The sequence below is a fragment of the Bombina bombina genome, chromosome 3 (assembly GCF_027579735.1).
Source record: "Bombina bombina isolate aBomBom1 chromosome 3, aBomBom1.pri, whole genome shotgun sequence".
Taxonomy (NCBI): domain Eukaryota; kingdom Metazoa; phylum Chordata; class Amphibia; order Anura; family Bombinatoridae; genus Bombina; species Bombina bombina.
This window is the reverse complement of record NC_069501.1, coordinates 792,890,726-792,909,936: the sequence shown is the minus strand read 5'-3', so window position 1 is coordinate 792,909,936 and position 19,211 is coordinate 792,890,726. Positions and strand designations below refer to the sequence as shown.

The following is a 19,211-nucleotide window of genomic DNA, read 5'->3' as shown; positions in this document are numbered from 1 at the left end:
GCAAGTGGAGGCACTTCACTTCCAGCGATGACGTGGCGCTAGGTGACGTCACAAGCAAGGGAACTTAGAAAAAACGTTTGCATGCGCAAAGGGATCTGCTGCACAATAATGGACTTTGCATATGCAAACGTTTTTTCTAAGCTCCCTTGTAGTTGTTACACAACACCGTTGTTACGCCGAGAATGCTTTCCCCTGTGTTTCTGGTTTCCCTGCCTCTCTGCAAAAATCGGAACTCCGCCCCCCCCCCCTCTATTCAGCTGCTTTCAGCTCAGTCCCTGTAGCTTATCCTGCCCCATTCAGCTAATAATGAATAAAGATATAAGGGCTGCAGCTCCCATCACTTACATACCTGTAAAATGTTTGTGATGCATACGTTATTTATGAATGGGGCAGGTTAAGCTACAGGGGCTGAGCTGAGAGCAACTGAATGGAGGCGGGTCAGAGTTCCGATGTTTGCAGAGAGGCAGAAGAAACCAGAAACACTGGGGAAACCATTCTAGGCATAACAACGTTTCAGTAACCTAAAGGCATGTAGATCACTATTGCTTTCACACGTACAGAAACCCACATGTGGAAACAATCGTTATTTATTTGATGCCATTTAAAACGTAGGGCGACGGCTGTTCAGGATTACTTGGAATTCATAAAAGCTTAAGACAGGACAAGCAGCTGATTCTGGAAATGTGTCCAAACCTAGAGTTAAGTAACCTATCTTCACTTTGCCCTGTACTAAATGCTGCTGTCAGGGTTATCCGCCTCACCTGTCCCTCCTCTGCTGCTTATAAAACCATGGCAGGATCCACGAGCAATACGTGTGTGGAGGCTGCCATGTTGCCAAGCTTCTGCGCTTGCTCTGAAGAGTCCCAGCTTTTCCAGCATGCTGGAAGCGCTGGGACTTGCAAGTGTGAAGAAAACGCTCCAAGCGAGTTCCAGTTCGCTTGGAGCTCTGCCCGAACGCAGTTTCTGATACATAATTGAAAACATATCAGTGTATGGAATAACATAAAAATTTGCTTTTTCCTCAGCACACAGATACCAAAATATACTTTCTTAAAGGTGCAGTCAGATCAAAATTATGATTCAGATAGAGCATGTAATTTTTAACAACTTCCAATTTACTATTATCATCAAATTTGCTTGTTCTCTTTGGATTCTTAGTTGAAAGCTAAACCTAGGTTGGTTTATATGCTAATTTATAAGCCCTTGAAGGTCGCCTCTTATCTGAATGCATTTGACAGTTTTTACACCTAAAGATTTTTTTTCTCTCAATTATTATTGGTTTTAACTGATGTATTTGATTGCACATATATTGAGTCACCAAGTATATGTATATTTTTTATTTTTCTCTCATAATACCTCTACTCATTAATTTTACTGAGGTATTTGATTACACATTTATTGAGTCACCATACATATTTTTCCCCTTTTGTGTCTACCTATGATTTTTAATATAACTATTAAATGATCTTAAATATAATTCTATGGAATGTTAATGGGATTTATTCACCCATAAAGAGGAAATCTATTCTGAACCATTCGAAGAGATTGAAGGCTGATATTTCTTTTTTACAGGAAACACACCTGACTGACACAGAACGTGCACAGTTAAAAGGGAGTGGATTAGTGGACTAATTTATTCCTAATACAAAAAAAAAACTAGCAGTGAAGTGGCCGTTTTATTTAGAATAAACTTAGACTATAAAATCAAAGTGAAGGTGATTGATCCACAAGGTAGATACATACTAATAAATGTAGTAATTGTGGGTTCTCCACTGATCTTATGCAATGTGTATGGACCTAATATTATAATGAAAGTACATTGCTTCAGACTTATGAATAGTATGATAAAACTATTGATTTTAAGATTTAGATGGTCGAGCATAAATAAATCCTATAAATCTGACTCAAAGTTTGAGAAACAAATTTTTGCAGCATTTGAGAAAGAATTGGGCCTAATAGATATCTGGAGATATCTTAATCCCCCAATTCAGTGATTTACCTGTTAAGTCTGGTGATTCCTTATCCAGAATTGACATGTTTTTGATCTCTAAGAAATCAACAGGCTCAATAAAATGAGAAAGAGATTGTAATTTCAGATCATGCCCCAATACAACTTAACTTGGTATTACAACCACCTATTAAGGGTTGGAACGAAAAAAGCACAGAGCGCATCCACGACTCAAGGTGAATCAAAAAACAATTTATTCCAAGCAATTAATATATTGCACTTACAAGAAGTATTAAAAAGTGACGCCTTAAACAAACACTCCAACCCGTTAGCTCAATGAACTTTCTGCAGTACTTATCAGCCGGATACACTGTTCACACTCGATATCAAGAGTTCGCTATTGGCGGGCTGTTTCTCCCGGCTTGTCTCGGCTTGTTCTGGATTCCAATGCGGCTGCAGGAAATAGTGATGACCAATGACGGGCTGCTCCTCCGTCTACACGTTTCGTCCCGCCTATCAGGACTTTTTCAAGACCCAGAGATCAGCTAATCTTGTTCATCGAAATCCTCCTTGGAGGTACTTGGTGCTGGCTGTGATCTGTGTAACTAATCAGGAGAACCAGCAAACCACTAAGCCAGCACGCAACACGTAAGAGGTGTGTCAGGGGCGCATACATAAAGGAGGATTTCGATGAAATAGCGAACTCTTGATATCGAGTGTGAACAGTGTATCCGGCTGATAAGTACTGCAGAAAGTTCATTGAGCTAACGGGTTGGAGTGTTTGTTTAAGGCGTCACTTTTTAATACTTCTTGTAAGTGCAATATATTAATTGCTTGGAATAAATTGTTTTTTGATTCACCTTGAGTCGTGGATGCGCTCTGTGCTTTTTTCGTTCCAGTTCTTAAAATCAGCGCACCCCTGAGTGCCCTGTGTGAAGGAGCAGCACCACCACTCTGATCACTAAGGAGAAATCTACTGGGAGGATAGAAGAGGTCCTATTGGCAGTAACATTATTGGTATTTCTACCCTACTCCTTAAGTCATGAAAGATATGCCTGTTGGTTCTTCTTTTTTATCATAACACATTTAATAACTACTATATTGATTGTGATATCCATTATAAATATAGAGTGTGTTTTGAAGTCTAACATTGATATTAGAAGTTCCAATATTGATATTTATTGTATTGTACACTCATATTGAAGTTGTATTTTCACCACCAGTTCCTTTGGGGTGAATCAATTAATTATTTGTTGACTAATTGTACAGACAGCAAGCGCAGTAATTTTTGTGTAAGTTACCTATTAAGGGTTACAATTATTTTTTATTCCTTTCTGGTTTCACATCTTTCCTGGAGAATAAATGGACAGACTTCTTTGAGAACAATAAAATCCATCTAGACAATCCTGAACTACTATGCGAGACTTCAAAAACAGTACTGAGATGAGAAATAATATCCTTTGCATCCAAAGATCACTAAGAACAACTTTTGATCAACTTAGTATTGACTAAATTTGACATACCTTGATTACCTAGTTTCACATTCCGTGATGGCACATAAAAAATACTTAAAAGTAAAAAAGAGAATTTTCTATTTTTCAATAACAACAATCTGCTAAAGACTTACAAAGAGCTCATGGTAGATTATACAGATACAGAAATAAAGTGGGTTAATTGATTGCATGTATGGTTAAAAAACAGAAGGCTAACAAACAAATGTTAACTTTAAAAATCTTAGATAAAGTTGTTTCTGACAGAGAAAACATTGTGAATGAATTTTATAAGCGTTATTCTGAACTTTACCCTTCTGAACTGAATAAGGAAGGTAATACAGTTCATTCTTGTTGGCAATCTTTGACACTTCCCCAACTAAAGAAGTTGAGTACCTACAGGTTACATTTTTTTTGTACGCCAGAATTTCAAAATGGTTCCCCTCATGAAGGAATGTTTGTGTTAAATGTCAAGAGGAAAAGCCAAGTTGAATCCATTAATTTTGGAATTGTCCCAATATTATATTTCACAAATATTAATCGGATGTCCTAATACTTTAGAGATCAACTCGATAATCTTTTTAGATAGGGCACAAGCAAATAAGAAAATTAGATACTTTTTAGTTATGGTGATATTAATAGTGAGAAGATGTATTCTTCAAAATTGGCTAACATCAAAGATTCCCTCGACAATTTGATGCATTGGAAGATAGTGAAAGAGGTAAAGTGGAGAAGGTTAAGATATGGTGTAACCATCTGTTTTAAAAATAATTGTACGCTTCCTTTTGCTCCACCTACTGCGTTTCTGGGTTGTAATTGTCCTTTTATTTCATTGTTATTGCTGATGGGGCTGTTATTTCATATGATGTATATTTCTTCTCATGATGATCTTTTTCTTTCTTTTTGGATTTATTAAAATATATACATTATTTTATTACCCTTTGCACAAACTTATTTACTCTTCTTTATGGGGTGATTGGAGAGCACTATATGAGAATAGTGATGACCTGGGGGGAAAGACTATAGGAAAATAAATTTTATTAGAAAATCTTTTTCTTTAAATTGAACCACGTGGATATACTATGGGGTGGGGGTGTTGGGGACAGGTAAGAGTGGAGAGGCTGAGCCTTTACCCTCCCCCCCCCCCCCCACAACTCTTATTTTTGTATTATTCTGGAAAGGATCCCAAATCTTTATTCTATTACTCCACTTAAACTTCTAAGGTAATTCAACTTCCTCCTTACCTTGCATTTTATACGTAACAAATACAATTGCTGTTATTTTTCTTTTTGCTTTTTTGGTTTATTTTTCTTTAATTTATTGTTTTCTGTTATCATATTAAAAAGAAGACGTATTCTTATTTTTTCTTCTATGTTACTAAGGTACCACTTATTTTCAATGTATGGCTAGAGTCCATTTAACTCCTTTTCTGTGTATTAGTATACCATGCCTTATTTTTAGACTCCCATATGATATTATTAGATTGTATCTATAAACAACTACATATTTTCTTTGGAAATGTGAACAATGTACCTTATTTACTTTATTTTTCTCTGTAATATCATTCTTGAATTATTATTATGTGCTCTATGATTTATTGTGCTCATGTCTTCAATAAAAAAATATTACATATAAAAAATTTTTAGAAATACATATATAAAAAAATAAAAAATATATATATATGAACTGAAAGATACAAAATAACCCTTTGTGCAGATGAGATTGTACTATCTGGATCTTACACAAGGTGATGAAAATATGTACAACTACAACACTTCCTTAGTATGTTGGTGCATAATCTCATCGTACCCATTAAAAACTCCTAAGCAGTTATGAATTGCATGGGTTCCTTTGGTTCAGTTACATAAAAAAAGCTCTCACATAAGGGTTATTGATTTGATCACTAATGTTTCACAATAGGAAATAATTGGGCCAATCTCTAGAAGCAAATTAAAAGCCAAGGTCCTTATGCATGTACCTCACACGCAAGCATTTACAAAGCATTTACCCACAAGCCAAAGTCCTTTGCTAGAGGAGCAGCAAAAAAAGTTGACTCCATGCTACACAGCTGAGGGAGCTGCCTGAAAATAAAAGAATGGTTGTATACGCAAACCATACTAAAATATAATTATTCTGGAACCTCCTGCTTCTCTACTTAAAGGGACAGTCTATACATTGGTCATCTTAAATTAAGCTGCATATAGCCTCCTGCACTTTTTCTATACCATGCAGCAGGAATGGTAAAAAAAAAAAAAAGTTATTTTAAAATGAATATTGTTTCTGGCCAGTTTAAAATGGCTGCCAAGCTCAGCCTGCTGATGACATCTGGGCTGCATATGGTATCCAATCACAAAAGGCTCTCTAGTTGGATTCAACAGACAATGCTATTCAGCAGAGTGCCTAGATGCAGCCCAGACTGTGTCATCAGTGGGCTGAGCTTAGCAGTCAAAAACAATATTCATTTTACAATAATTTGTTTTTACTGTTACTGCTGCATGATATAGAAAGGGTGTAGGAGGCTATTTGCAGCTTAAAGGGACAGTCAATCCCTTTATTACCCATTCCCCAGTTTTGCATAACCTACACAGTTATAATAATACACGTTTTACCTCTGTAATTATCTTGTATCTAAGCCTCTGCTGACTGCCCCCTTATTTCAGCTCTTTTGACAGACATGCAGTTTAGCCAATCAGTGCTCACTCCTAGGTCACTTTACGTGCATGAGCTCAATGAAACATGTGAACTAATGCCCTCTAGTGGTCAAAATGTATTCAGATTAGAGGCAGTCTTCAAGGTCTAAGAAATTAGCATAAAACCCTTCTAGGTTTAGCTTTCAACTAAGAATACCAAGAGAACAAAGCAAAATTGGTGATAAAAGTAAATTGGGAGGTTGTTTAAAATTGCATGCCCTATCTAAATCATGATGAAAGTTTTTTTTGGACTTGACTGTCCCTTTAATCTAAGGTAAAACGTTAAGAGGACTAAGGTGTAGACTGTCCTTTTAACAAACACTTAATCATTAAAATGCAAACTATGTTTCTAAGTAATTCAAATAATGTTTAACAGCACCAAATACTTAATTTCTTGATAAATGTATAGTGTGTATTGCATTAGAACAGAGAATACAGTATAGTCACTTTTAAAAATCTCACATGTACTTATGCATCTCACCACAATTTTCAGAATTAAAATTACAGGAAACATGGCAACAATAAAAATTTAAAGTTCATTAAACATTTTTTCCTAAACATAGACATTAAGTTTAATATTCCTTAAAAGGCTGCTGTTACCTGGTTCTTGAGATTTGACAAACTCTGAAGTATATTTGCCAGGTAAACTGCTTGTCCCCATACAGTCCAAAATCTATGGGAAATAATGAAAAATGTTCCACTTCCCACCTGAGCATCCCATTTGTTTCAGATCCAAATGGATAGAAAACAGACCAAATTAGCAGACTGAAAGATCACCAATGGAGACAAATATGCCAAGATTCAAGAAGCTCTCTATTTGATCAATTCCAGACATTTTGGCAATCACTGTTTGTGATAGGAGACTTAGCAAACAATTGCAGAACCCTCTGTCAGTTAAAGGGACAATCAACTCAAAATGTTTTATTGTTTAAAGAGATAGATAATCCCTTTATTACCCATTCCCCAGTTTTGCACAGCCCATATACTTTTAACCTATGTGATTACCTTGTATCTAAGCCTCTTATGACAGCCCCCTGATCACATGACTTTTTATTTATTTTCTATTGACTTGAATTTTAGCTGTGTTGTACAGGAGCCACGGGTGTGAGCACAATGTTATCTATATGGTCTACATGAACTAGCAGTCTTCTGTTGTGAAAAGCAAATAAAAAAGCATGTGATAAGAGGCTGTCTATAGTGGCTTAGAAACAGGTAGAAATTGAGAGGTTTAAATGTTATAAAATATATTAATATAACAATGTTGGTTGTGCAAAGCTGTAGAATGGGTAGTAAAGGCGCTATCTAACTTTTTAAACAATAACAATTTTAGCCTTGACTGTCCCTTTAAGCAGTTAATCCACCTTTGTCAAGTAAAGATATACTTGATGTAATCAAAGTACACTACTAAATGAATGCACCAGTTTTCCATCATCACTATTATGACATAACTACCTCTGGAGTACAATGCAGCAATTTTCCCTTTGAGTTTTGGCTTTTTACTGTATTTAGCAGGACAAGGTAAAAAATGCATTGGGCTACAGAATAAAATATTATTATATTATAATATTTAATTTAACAAATGAGAACATTTCCATATAGATTTAGCATGCTGGAAATAGTTCCTTCCTCCTTTCTAGCTAGTTTCCCAGGAGACACTTCTGGCTTTCTCATGCACAGAGCTTTTTTTTTCTGCATAACTGCCAAAGTGCTATATTTTTATGCATCATCTGTGAATATTCTTTGGTACAAAATAACAGATCCAAGAAACAGAAGCTAAAGACAAAAAACATATAAAGTTTACACTCCTCAAAATGTAACAACAGTAGAAATACCAGCTGCAAGACAATTGTCAGCATAAAAACACTCAGCATACAGCCTTTTCATATTTTATAAAGCACATGGTTTTCACAATCACATTACATACCTCTTTCTGTATCAGTCTTTCTTATGTTGGAGTTCTTCACTCTAAGGCCTAGTTTCCATTGAGGTGGTAAAGTTTGGACTTAATGAAACAAAAAACGGTTGTGTGATCATCAAACTGTGCAATTTATTTTGCAGTGTGAACAGCAACACATACGTGGTACAACAGGTCAGATAAATCCTACGCGTTTCATGATCACATGTAAAATATGTGCAAAACAGTATACAGGGCGCACTACGTGCCTTCTAAAAGAACGCATTAGAGAACACATCAATTCAATAGGTGCTGACCCCCCAAAACCCCAGTTGCCAAGCATTTTGCTGCACATAGTGGGGGGGGGGGGCCCAATATGGATAATATGTTTTTGTTTCAAGCCATAGATTGTGTTCCTAATGACATTAGGGGAGGGAATAGACTAGCTAGGCTAAATTGAAAAGAAGCTTACTGGATCTATATGCTCCAAACAGGGACTCTCCTAGGTATTAATATGATATAGGATTTGAAGACCTACACTGGTGTATGAAACTACAGTCTGTAATATACATATAGTTTCATCGAAATATGTAATAGGGTCCAACTTATAACTTAATCACATAGTAAATATAGAAACGCCTTAAGAATAGACAAAGCAGTCAAGTTGAGGTCTAATTTGCTTGTGTTTTACTAAACAACATATGTATAACTTTATTGTTTACAAATATGTATCATAATATTGCATAAGTGGATCATAATATTACATAAGGGGTTCATCTATGTTTGCCTATTAGTGCTCACCTTAATACAATATAGCTTAAATATAGCTTGAATAGAGGGCTATGCTGGTATAGAAAAGAACACACTAATTTAGGCAGAAATTAATCAAAATATTTTACTCCATGCTTGGAAACGTTGTCATAATTTAGTCATGTTACTTTTAAATTGTACAATCTAGGATTAGTGTTTGTTCTCTGATAGAAAGTGTATGACCAGAAATCTTAAGAAATGTCAGTGAATTACATTGCGAAAAACTAAGAGTTAAGAGTTGACAGTTAATATATTGTTGATACATATGTTCTTCTCAATGTATCTACACATAATGTATATTTTTTAATTTGTTCCCAGTCCTGTAAAAGTAACAATAGTATCTATTTTTTGTCTTTTAAGATAAATACATTTGAAAAGGTTTACACTTATTTATAAATATACATACGTGATTTTGAACAATAGTAGAGTGTTTTTGTGAAGAAAAAAACTGTCACTCTGTATTACAGCTTAGTCTCATTATGCGTGTTTTGCAATTTAGTAGGCAATAGTAGATTGTTTCACCAGTTGTATATGTTCACTTAAGAGATACTTTATATTATACGAGTTTTATTTATTTACATAAAATATATGTTTCAATACTATTGTGACTAGGGATAGTAAGGATTTATTAAATTAAAGTTAATGGCAACTTTGTATTTCTACATTAGCAAAATAGTGTAGTAAAAATAGTAACAATAATGGCACTTTTAATCGACACCAATTTAGAGTATGTATCACTTTAATGTTTAATTACCACAGCACTTGAATGCAATTGTAATGTTTTCTAATGTATAAAGCAAAGGAGGAGTTATTTCACCATACCTGACGAAGTGCCTGCGGGCATGAAACTCGTAGGATTTATCTGACCTGTTGTACCACGTATGATGTGTTGCTGTTCACACTGCAAACTAAATTGCACAGCTTGATGATCACACAACCGTTTTTGTTTCATTAAGTATCAAGTATTGATTGAAGGTTTGGACGCCTTCTTAACGAGTTAGCATCTGCCGCTGTTTATACCTGAGAAACGACACTTCCGGACAGGTCACGGGACCACAATCGAGTGAAGTGCTGGTCGGCATTTATCATTGCACCAGAAGTTCACCAGAACTGCTTGTGCAATACCGCCCCCTGCAGATTCGTGGCCAATCAACCCAATCGTATTCGATCGGGTTGATTTCTGTCCGCCGCCTCAGAGCAGGCAGACAAGTTATGGAGCAGCGGTCTTTAGACCACTGCTTCATAACTTCTGTTTCCGGCAAGCCGGAAACAATGGGCATTAAGCTCCATTCGGCCCCAAAGTATTGATCTAGGCCCATTTAGGTATATTTCATGCCATCAATTCACCGCCAAATGCGATCAAATGAAAAAAAAAAAGAAAGAAAAAAAAAAGGTTCACTTTTTCACAATTTTAGGTTTCTCACTGAAATTATTTACAAACAGCTTGTGCAATCATGGCACAAATGGTTGTAAATGCTTCTTCTCTGGGATCCCCTTTGTTCAGAAATAGACATATATGGCTTTGGCATTGCTTTTTGGTAATTAGAAGGCTGCTAAATACTGCTGCGTACCACACTTGTATTATGCCCAGCAGTGAATGGGGTTAATTAGGTAGCTTGTAGGGTTAACTTTAGCTTTAGTATAGAGATCAGCCTCCCACCTGACACATTCCACCCCCTTATCCCTCCTTGACCCCCCTCAAACAGCTCTCTTCCCTCCCCCACCTCACAACTGTCACCGCCATCTTAAGTACAGGCAGAAAGTCCAGTATGAAAATAAAAGCCTTTTTTTAAAAAATATATTTGCTGAAGTGTAGGTTCCCCCCTGATCCCCCCCAAAAAAAGCTTTCTAACCCTCCGCCACCATCTTAGGTACTGGCAGCTGTCTGACAGTACCCAGTTTGCTGCAAATTTGGCTAATTTAAAAAAAAAAAACAACAAAAAAAACATTTTTTTTCCTGTAGTGTAGCAGCCCCCCCTAAATACCCTCCCCATCCCAGATCCCTTTCCGTTAACAGATCCCACATGGGGTCCCCCACATTCCTCCCTTCTTCCCCCCTCAATGACGCACTTACTCCCGCGATGGGCCGCCCACCGGCCTCCCTACTTAAGCCTCCCACCCACCAACAATCAGAACCACCACTGTCCTAGGCAGAGAGGGCCACAGAGTGCTATTTTGAGTGAGGCAGAGAGACGACCAGGACTGTATAATGACCAGCGTCGTACCGGGTACGGCGCTGGTCGTTAAGGGGTTAATGGAGATACATGTTTTTACCACTAGTTTCCAAAGTTTACCCCGTCAATGGAAACTAGGCCATAGCTGGTAAAACTATAACTAGCAGAACCTCAAGTGATAATACAATGCACAATGAATAACTATTATATTGAGAATACTGTTAGACATCTCAATATGACACTCTATGCTATAGATGAAAAAAGGAAAAAAGAAAACTGTACTGACCCTTCAGCAATGAGACCTTTTTGCGTAAGTGATCATTCTTCCTTAAAAAGGTACATATTAACCAAAAATGTTTTATTGTGCATATAAAAGAGCAGCAGTTAAAAATATTTTCGTGTAAATAAAATTAGGTAAATCTGTTTATATTGAAGGTACAACTAACAGAAAGTGCCTGATTGTGTGCATCTAAAACAGACATATCCCGCATAAAAAGTTGGTTTATTTAGCACAGGAACAAAAAAAAAAAAAGCACTGTTATATATTAGGAAGGATTCTCTTTAGATGGAACAGGAAAAAAATTGGAGTATATCTCTTTAACAGCTTTATAAATAAAAAAACATATCAAAGCAGGTTCACAGTTCCCCAAATGTATATCTTAGGCTTACTTGAATATTTACTTACCTTTCCCATTTTGCCAGGCTGTATACCAAGACAGGCTGAGGAAAGAAGTGATGAAGATTAAAGCGGTTGCCACAGTTCCATTGCGGAGCCTCATTTCATTGCACCATCACACAACTTAGAAGTCTCTGCTCTTCTTGGTATTGATTATGGTTAACCAATAAAAAAAGGTTTAAATAAATCTAGCACATAAGTAGCCCCACTTCATTTGCTCCAACAAATGAGTCACTGCTCTCATGGTTATGCCCAACAGAAAGGAGGTTTGCTTCCATTGATTAGATAACTGCCTTCTTGATTTCAGTTTCCTCTGTGAACAAATAAAAATATATTAACAAACATTAATATAAAGGGATATAAACGTGAAAAAGGAAAATGCTCTGATATGTTAGAGCATTTTATTATTACACTATTGCTTATTAATAACTGTGTGTTTAACCCCTGCAAATAATTTAAACACATAGTTAAAGTCAGCTCCAGAGCAGCAATACACTACTGAGAGATAGCTGATCACATCTGGTGAGCCAATAACAAGCAACAAATGTATGGAACCACTCCATCATTAGCTAGCTCTAGCACATTGCTGCTAAGAATATGTACATATGCTTTTCAACAAAGGACACCAAATTAACAAAGTAAATTTTATAATGGAAATTAATTTAAAAGGGTCTTAAAGGGATATGTTTAATCTGAATCATGCAAATTTAATTTTGGCTTTTCTATCCAATTAAGTACTTTTATAAATTTTACCTTTAAATGGATATGAAACCTGAATTTTTCTTTCATGATTCAGATAGAGCATTCTTGGTTCAGCACCTGGGTAGCTCTAGCTGATTGGTGACTAAATGTAGCCATTTATCAGCAAGCACTACCCAGGTGCTGAACCAAAAATGGGCTGGCTCCTAAGCTTACATTCCTGCTTCCAAATAAAGATACTAAGAGAAAGAAGAAAAATTGATAAGTAAATAAGAAAGTTGCTTAAAAATGCATGCTCTATTTGAATCATAAAAGAAAAAAATTGGGTTTTATATCATTTTAAGGGTACGAACATAATATAGAATACCAAACATGAATCATACAGTATTACAGGCAGCAAAAGAAGAATTCTAGTTTTACACATGAAGTAGCTGATCTACACAAAGGAAGATGGTTCCAAATTTTACTTTGATGGGATCAAAATTTTTTTATTAATTTTGTCAGTGTGGTCTGCTTATGCAAAACTTAAAGGGACATTAAACTTAAATATTATCCATTGTACATATAAAAAGAGAAGCAAACAGGCTAAACACTTAGGAGCCAGGACTTTTAAAACATTGTTCTACATATGTTTAATCTCCCATTGTTTCTCAACAAGAGCACTGCTTCCTGTTTTCCAAAACATGCGGCTGGTTTGCTTATTTTTATGCATTTTGTTCCTTCTCCTTTCATCAGCAATGCCAAAACAACATATCACAACATATCACAAGTATCACAATATATCAATTATAAATCAGGCAATAAAAAGACTGTGCAAACAAGGCTGTGTGGAACATATGACTGATAAAGTAACCATCTAAACAGGGTTTCCACACAGCCTTGATTGCATGTTTTTATGTGTTTTAATGCAATTTTGTATCTGTCCCAAATTGTCCTCAACAGAAACAATAGATAGGGGAAACATGAGTTCATACATGATGGCACCCATTACTTTATAGAAACTACATCTTTACACTTATATATCCAATATTTAAACACCTAAAATAATTGCAAAAATATATCTACATATCCTAAGGCTATTTTTTTATTTGAATGCATCGTTAACTAGCATGTATTTACTGCTTTTCTTTAAATCCTGAAATGTTGGTGTTCTCTGCAAACAGGTCTGAAAGCCACAGTCACATTAATTGCATGTCCAACTTAGATCTTTAAGGGCCACAAAAAGAACAGCATTTAAAAGTTTTTCTCTGTTTGATCACAGATAACTTCAAACCACCTTGATTATCCCCCATGTGCACAAGCACATAAATTATTACTTCAACCATAGCCAGTCTGTCACTAACAACTAAATAGGGTATGTGAAAAGGTAATCCAGATGCTACAGATATGTGAGAATATCAAACAATTGCCTGTTTAACACCACCATCAAAGATAAAAGGCAAACAGAAATGAATAAACTGATTAACATATAAAGGACAATAACTATATTTATACCTATTTATAACAAATATAGCTATTATTTTCGCTTTGCCAAAGACAGCTACAATTGGTCATGAAAAAGCCCATAGCAACCATCAATTCATTTGTATTGAATGTGTAATCTACACTACTCTTCTAAATCATGTAAAGGAACAATGAATGTCCAGAGAAAAATAAAATTCAACAATAATAAATAAGCATATCAGTAAAACTCTTATCAAACAAGGCAAAAGTTTTTACCATTAGCATTAAATGTTTATGTTTTAGTATTTTATAATAAGAGACACAGATAGCAAAATAAGCATATTATGCAAACATAGATCATTAAATTAAACCATAGAATATAAATTGTTCTTCAATGGAAAATTGTAATATACTCATTTAGATGTGTTTAAAAAAATGTTTTTATTTTTCAATAGCTTCATTTTTGCTGTTAAGGAAAATGAGTTATTTATTATAATTTCAAGAAATAGTTCCTTAAAGACAGAGTACAGAAAGTCCACAATTAACTCTAAGATAGTTCAGTAAAAGCTATTAATAAGTTATTGTTATACAGACTTAGACAAATTTAAGATTTCCAGGCATAGAAAACCTTGTGCACAACACATTACGTTCCATGTATATAGGAGCCAGCTGTGCATTATGACAGATGGGGGACAAGAAAAAGTGATCCCTTTATAAACACAGCAAGACAGTGTTAACCCGGTTCTGCCACAAAAGGGCTGCAACACAAAGTACCCACTGTCTGCATAGTGTTTCAACTCATTACCTGCTAATTAACGCACCTAGAGGACCACAACGCGTTGCCTGCTTATTAACCCCTTGTTTACACATAGAGGACTGCACCGCACACTGAGATGACTAACAAATTCCTATGTAATGCATTACAGAGCGCTCTGGCAACCAAAGGGTCGAGGAACATCCTGTCACTGCGTACTTCCATCTGTGTCCTTGTCACAAGCTGTGCCTCCTGGGGACACAGTGCATAATAATCCCAGGCTGAAGATACGAGGTGCCCTAATCATGTGCTCCCCCTCCGACACATGTCCCCAGCGGTGCAGTGCCAGGACAATCCGTAGCCAATCAGGTAGCCTCCTACATCAAAGCTATGTACCTTGCGCTCGTTTCAGCAGAGTCTCCATGTGCATGTGAAACAGACCCCTAGGCTGTAGCTCGGTATCCGGTGTCCTTGTCTCCATCACACAGGTGCCATGCTGTCAGCTGGTCCGGGTACCTCTCTGTCACTGCCTCACTCTCCTCCGCCCCAGCCTCCATCTGCTAAAATAAACGTCACACCCATTTCTTGATAATACCGCCCATGTCAGCTCTTCTAACCAATTGCAATCCTGCGTTCCCCTGAGCGCGAGCTCCGCTGTCAATAATGTGTCAAAAAAAGTGGGCGTGTGTAAGTTCGCTACTACACGCGAGCACGCGCTGCGTGCACAGAGCAGTTCATATGACTGAGAAATTAAAGGTAAATGCAAAGCAAATTACTTTCATTCACTGAATGGTCTCCCTAGTCAGTAATTAGGCACACTAAAGTCAATGTTTAACAAATCCTCTTTATTCACAAAGTTTGTGACGGTTAACTTTTCATTTACTTTTATTATTAAATTTGCTTTTTTTCTCTTGGTATCCTTTGTTGAACAGTGGTTGGAGCTTATGAGCTTGCCCATGACTAGCAGTTTATTGCAGCACTATCTGCAATACTTTTACACATTGGGAAAAACACATATGCCATTAGCCCAGATGCTAACAAATGCATTGTCACAAAAGCGTATGATATGGAAGTTGCTTACAATACAAGTTGTGCGGTAAACCGTTTCATACACACCACGCAAAATGGGGCGTACCGCTATTTCCATAGGGCCGGCAAAACAAGTCACCATAAAACCCTACACCTAGATTACGAGTTTTGCGGTAACAGGGGTGCGGTGCTAACTTGCACGTTATTCTCACTGCTTACTTTCCTGCAGCGCTGGTATTACAAGTTTTTTACAAACCCAGCGTTAAAAGGCAAGAAGTGAGCGTAGAGCAAAATTTTGCTCCATAACTCACTCCAATACCAGCTTTGCTTAAGTCAGGGGTGAGCTGGTGTAACATGCTTGTGCACGATTTCCCCATAGGAATCAACGGGGAGAGCCAGCTGAAAAAAAGTCTAACACCTGCAAAAAAGCAGCGTATAACTCAGTAACGCAGCCCCATTGATTCCTATGGGGAAATACAATTTATGTTTACACCTAACACCCTAACATGAACCCTGAGTCTAAACACCCCTAATCTTACACTTATTAACCCATAATCTGCCGTCCCCAATTTCGCCGACACCTGCATTATATTTCTGAACCCATAATCTGCCGCTCCAGACACCGCTGCCACCTACCTACACTTATGAACCCCTAATCAGCTGCCCACAACATCGCCGCCACCTACATTATATTTATTAACCCCTATTCTTCCGCCCCCAATGTCGCCACCACCTACCTACACTTATGAACCCCTAATCTGCTGGCCCCAACATCGCCGCCACCTATATTTATTAACCCCTAATCTGCCGCCCCCAATATCGCCGCCACCTACCTACATTTATAAACCCCTAATCTGCTGCCCCCAACATCACCGCCACCTACATTATATTTATTAACCCCTAATCTGCCGCCCCCAACGTCGCCGCCACTATACTTAATGTATTAACCCCTAAACCTAAGTCTAACCCTAACACCCTCTAACAAATATAATTTAAATAAATCTAAATAAAATTACTATCATTAACTAAATTATTTCTATTTAAAACTAAATACTTACCTATAAAATAAACCCTAAGATAGCTACAATATAACTAATAATTACATTGTAGCTAGCTTAGGGTTTTTGTTTTTTTTTACAGGCAAGTTTGTATTTATTTTAACTAGGTAGAATAGTTAGTAAATAGTTATTAACTATTTAATAACTACCTAGCTAAAATAAATACAAAAGTACCTGTAAAATAAAACCTAACCTAAGTTACAATAACACCTAACACTACACTATAATTAAATAAATTAACTACATTAAATACAATTACCTAAATTAAATTAAATTAGCTAAAGTACAAAAAAACACACTAAATGATAGAAAATAATAAACAAAATACAGATATTTAAACTAATTACACCTAATCTAATAGCCCTATCAAAATAAAAAAAATGCTCCCTAAAATAAAAAAAAACCCTAGCTTAAACTAAACTACAAATAGCCCTTAAAAGAGCCTTTTGCGGGGCATTGCACCAAAGTAATCAGCTCTTTTACCTGTAAAAAAAAATACAAACAACCCCCCCAACAGTAAAACCCACCACCCACACAACCAGCCCCCCAAATAAAATACTATCTAAAAAAACCTAAGCTCCCCATTGCCCTGAAAATATACACTTATGAACCCCTAATCAGCTGTTCTATCAGCCAATCGGAATTAAGGTAGAAAAAATCCTATTGGCTGTTCCAATCAGCCAATAGATTGCAAGCTCAATCCTATTGGCTGATTGGATCAGCCAATAGGATTGAACTTCAATCCTATTGGATGATTGCATTAGCCAATAGGATTTTTTCTACCTTAATTCCGATTGGCTGATAGAATTCTATCAGCCAATCGGAATCTAAGGGACACCATCTTGGATGACGTCACTTAAAGGAACCGTCATTCGTTGTTAGTCTGTCGGATGAAGAGGATGTTCCGCGTCGGATGTCTTGAAGATGGAGCCGCTCCTCGTCGGATGGATGAAGATAGAAGATGCCGTCTGGATGAAGACTTCTGCCAGTCTGGAGGACCACTTCGTCCCGGCTTGGATGAAGACTTCTCCCGGCTTTGTTGAGGACTTCGGCCTGGTTGGATGAAGACTTCTGCCGCTTCCTTGAGGATGAATGTTGGATCTTCATAACAGTAAGTCGATCTTCAGGGGGTTAGTGTTAGGTTTTTTTAAGGATGTATTGGGTGGGTTTTATTTTTTAGGTTAGGGTTTGGGCTGCAAAAAGAGCTAACTGCCCATTTAAGGGCAATGCCCATCCAAATGCCCTTTTCAGGGCAATGGGGAGCTTAGTTTTTTTTAGTTAGTATTTTATTTGGGGGGTTTTGTTGTGTGGGTGGTAGATTTTACTGTTGGGGGGGGGGGGGGGGTTATTTGTATTTTTTTTTTTACAGGTAAAAGAGCTAATTTCTTTGGGGCAATGCCCCGCAAAAGGCCCTTTTAAGGGCTATTGATAATTTAGTTTAGGCTAGGGTTTTTTATTTTGGGGTGGCTTTTTTTTATTTTGATAGGGCTATTAGATTAGGTGTAATTAGTTTAAAGATCTGTAATTTGTTTATTATTTTCTGTAATTTAGTGGGGGGGGTTGTACTTTAATTTAATTTATTTCATTGCATTTAATGTAGTTAATTTATTTAATTATAGTGTAGTGTTAGGTGTTATTGTAACTTAGGTTAGGTTTTATTTTACAGGTACTTTTGAATTAATTTTAGCTAGGTAGTTATTAAATAGTTATAACTATTTAATAACTATTCTGCCTAGTTAAAATAAATACAAACGTGCCTGTAAAATAAAAATAAATCCTAAAATAGATAAAATGTAACTAATAGTTATATTGTAGCTAGCGTAGGGTTTATTTTACAGGTAAGTATTTATTTTTAAATAGGAATAATTAGTAATTTTATTTAGATTTATTTTAATTATATTTAAGTTAGAGGGTGTTAGGGTTAGACTTAGGTTTAGGGGTTAATACATTTAGTATAGTGGCAGCGACATTGGGGGCGGCAGATTAGGGGTTAATAAATGTAGGTAGGTGGCGGCGATGTTAGGGACAGCAGATTAGGAGTTAATAATATTTAACTAGTGTTTGCAATGCGGGAGTGCGGCGGTTTAGGGGTTAATATGCTTATTTTAGTGGCGGCGACGTTGGGCCGGCATATTAGGGGTTAATAAGTGTAGATAGGTTGCGGCGACATTGAGGCGGCAGATTAGGGGTTAATAAATATAATGTAGGTTGCGGTGATGTCTGGAGCGAAAGATTAGGGGTTAATAAGTATAATGTAGGTGGCGGTGATGTTAGGGGTGGCAGATTAGGGGTTAATAATATTCAACTAGTGTTTGCGAGGCGGGAGTGCGGCGGTTTAGGTGTTAATATGTTTATTATAGTGGTGGCGATGTCCGGAGCGGCAGATTAGGGGTTAAATATTTTATTATAGTGTTTGTGATGCGGGAGGGCCTCGGTTTAGGGGTTAATAGGTAGTTTATGGGTGTTAGTGTACTTTTTAGCACTTTAGTTATGAGTTTTATGTTACAGTGTTGTACCATAAAACTCATAACTACTGACTTTCAAAT

General features: G+C 36.6%; 1 protein-coding gene across 1 annotated transcript in view; it reads right to left on the bottom strand.

Annotated features, from left to right (window-relative positions):
- MGAT4A (alpha-1,3-mannosyl-glycoprotein 4-beta-N-acetylglucosaminyltransferase A) overlaps positions 1 to 15,103 on the bottom strand; it is a 429,885-nt gene extending 414,782 nt beyond the window's left edge. The window contains exons 1-2 of the mRNA XM_053707698.1: positions 14,975 to 15,103; positions 11,692 to 11,995 (exon numbers count right to left, since the gene is read on the bottom strand). Of these exons, the coding sequence (XP_053563673.1) occupies positions 11,692 to 11,785 (94 nt within the window). The 5' untranslated portion in view covers positions 11,786 to 11,995; positions 14,975 to 15,103. The remainder of the gene's footprint in view (positions 1 to 11,691; positions 11,996 to 14,974) is intronic.
- Positions 15,104 to 19,211: the final 4,108 nt, after the last annotated feature.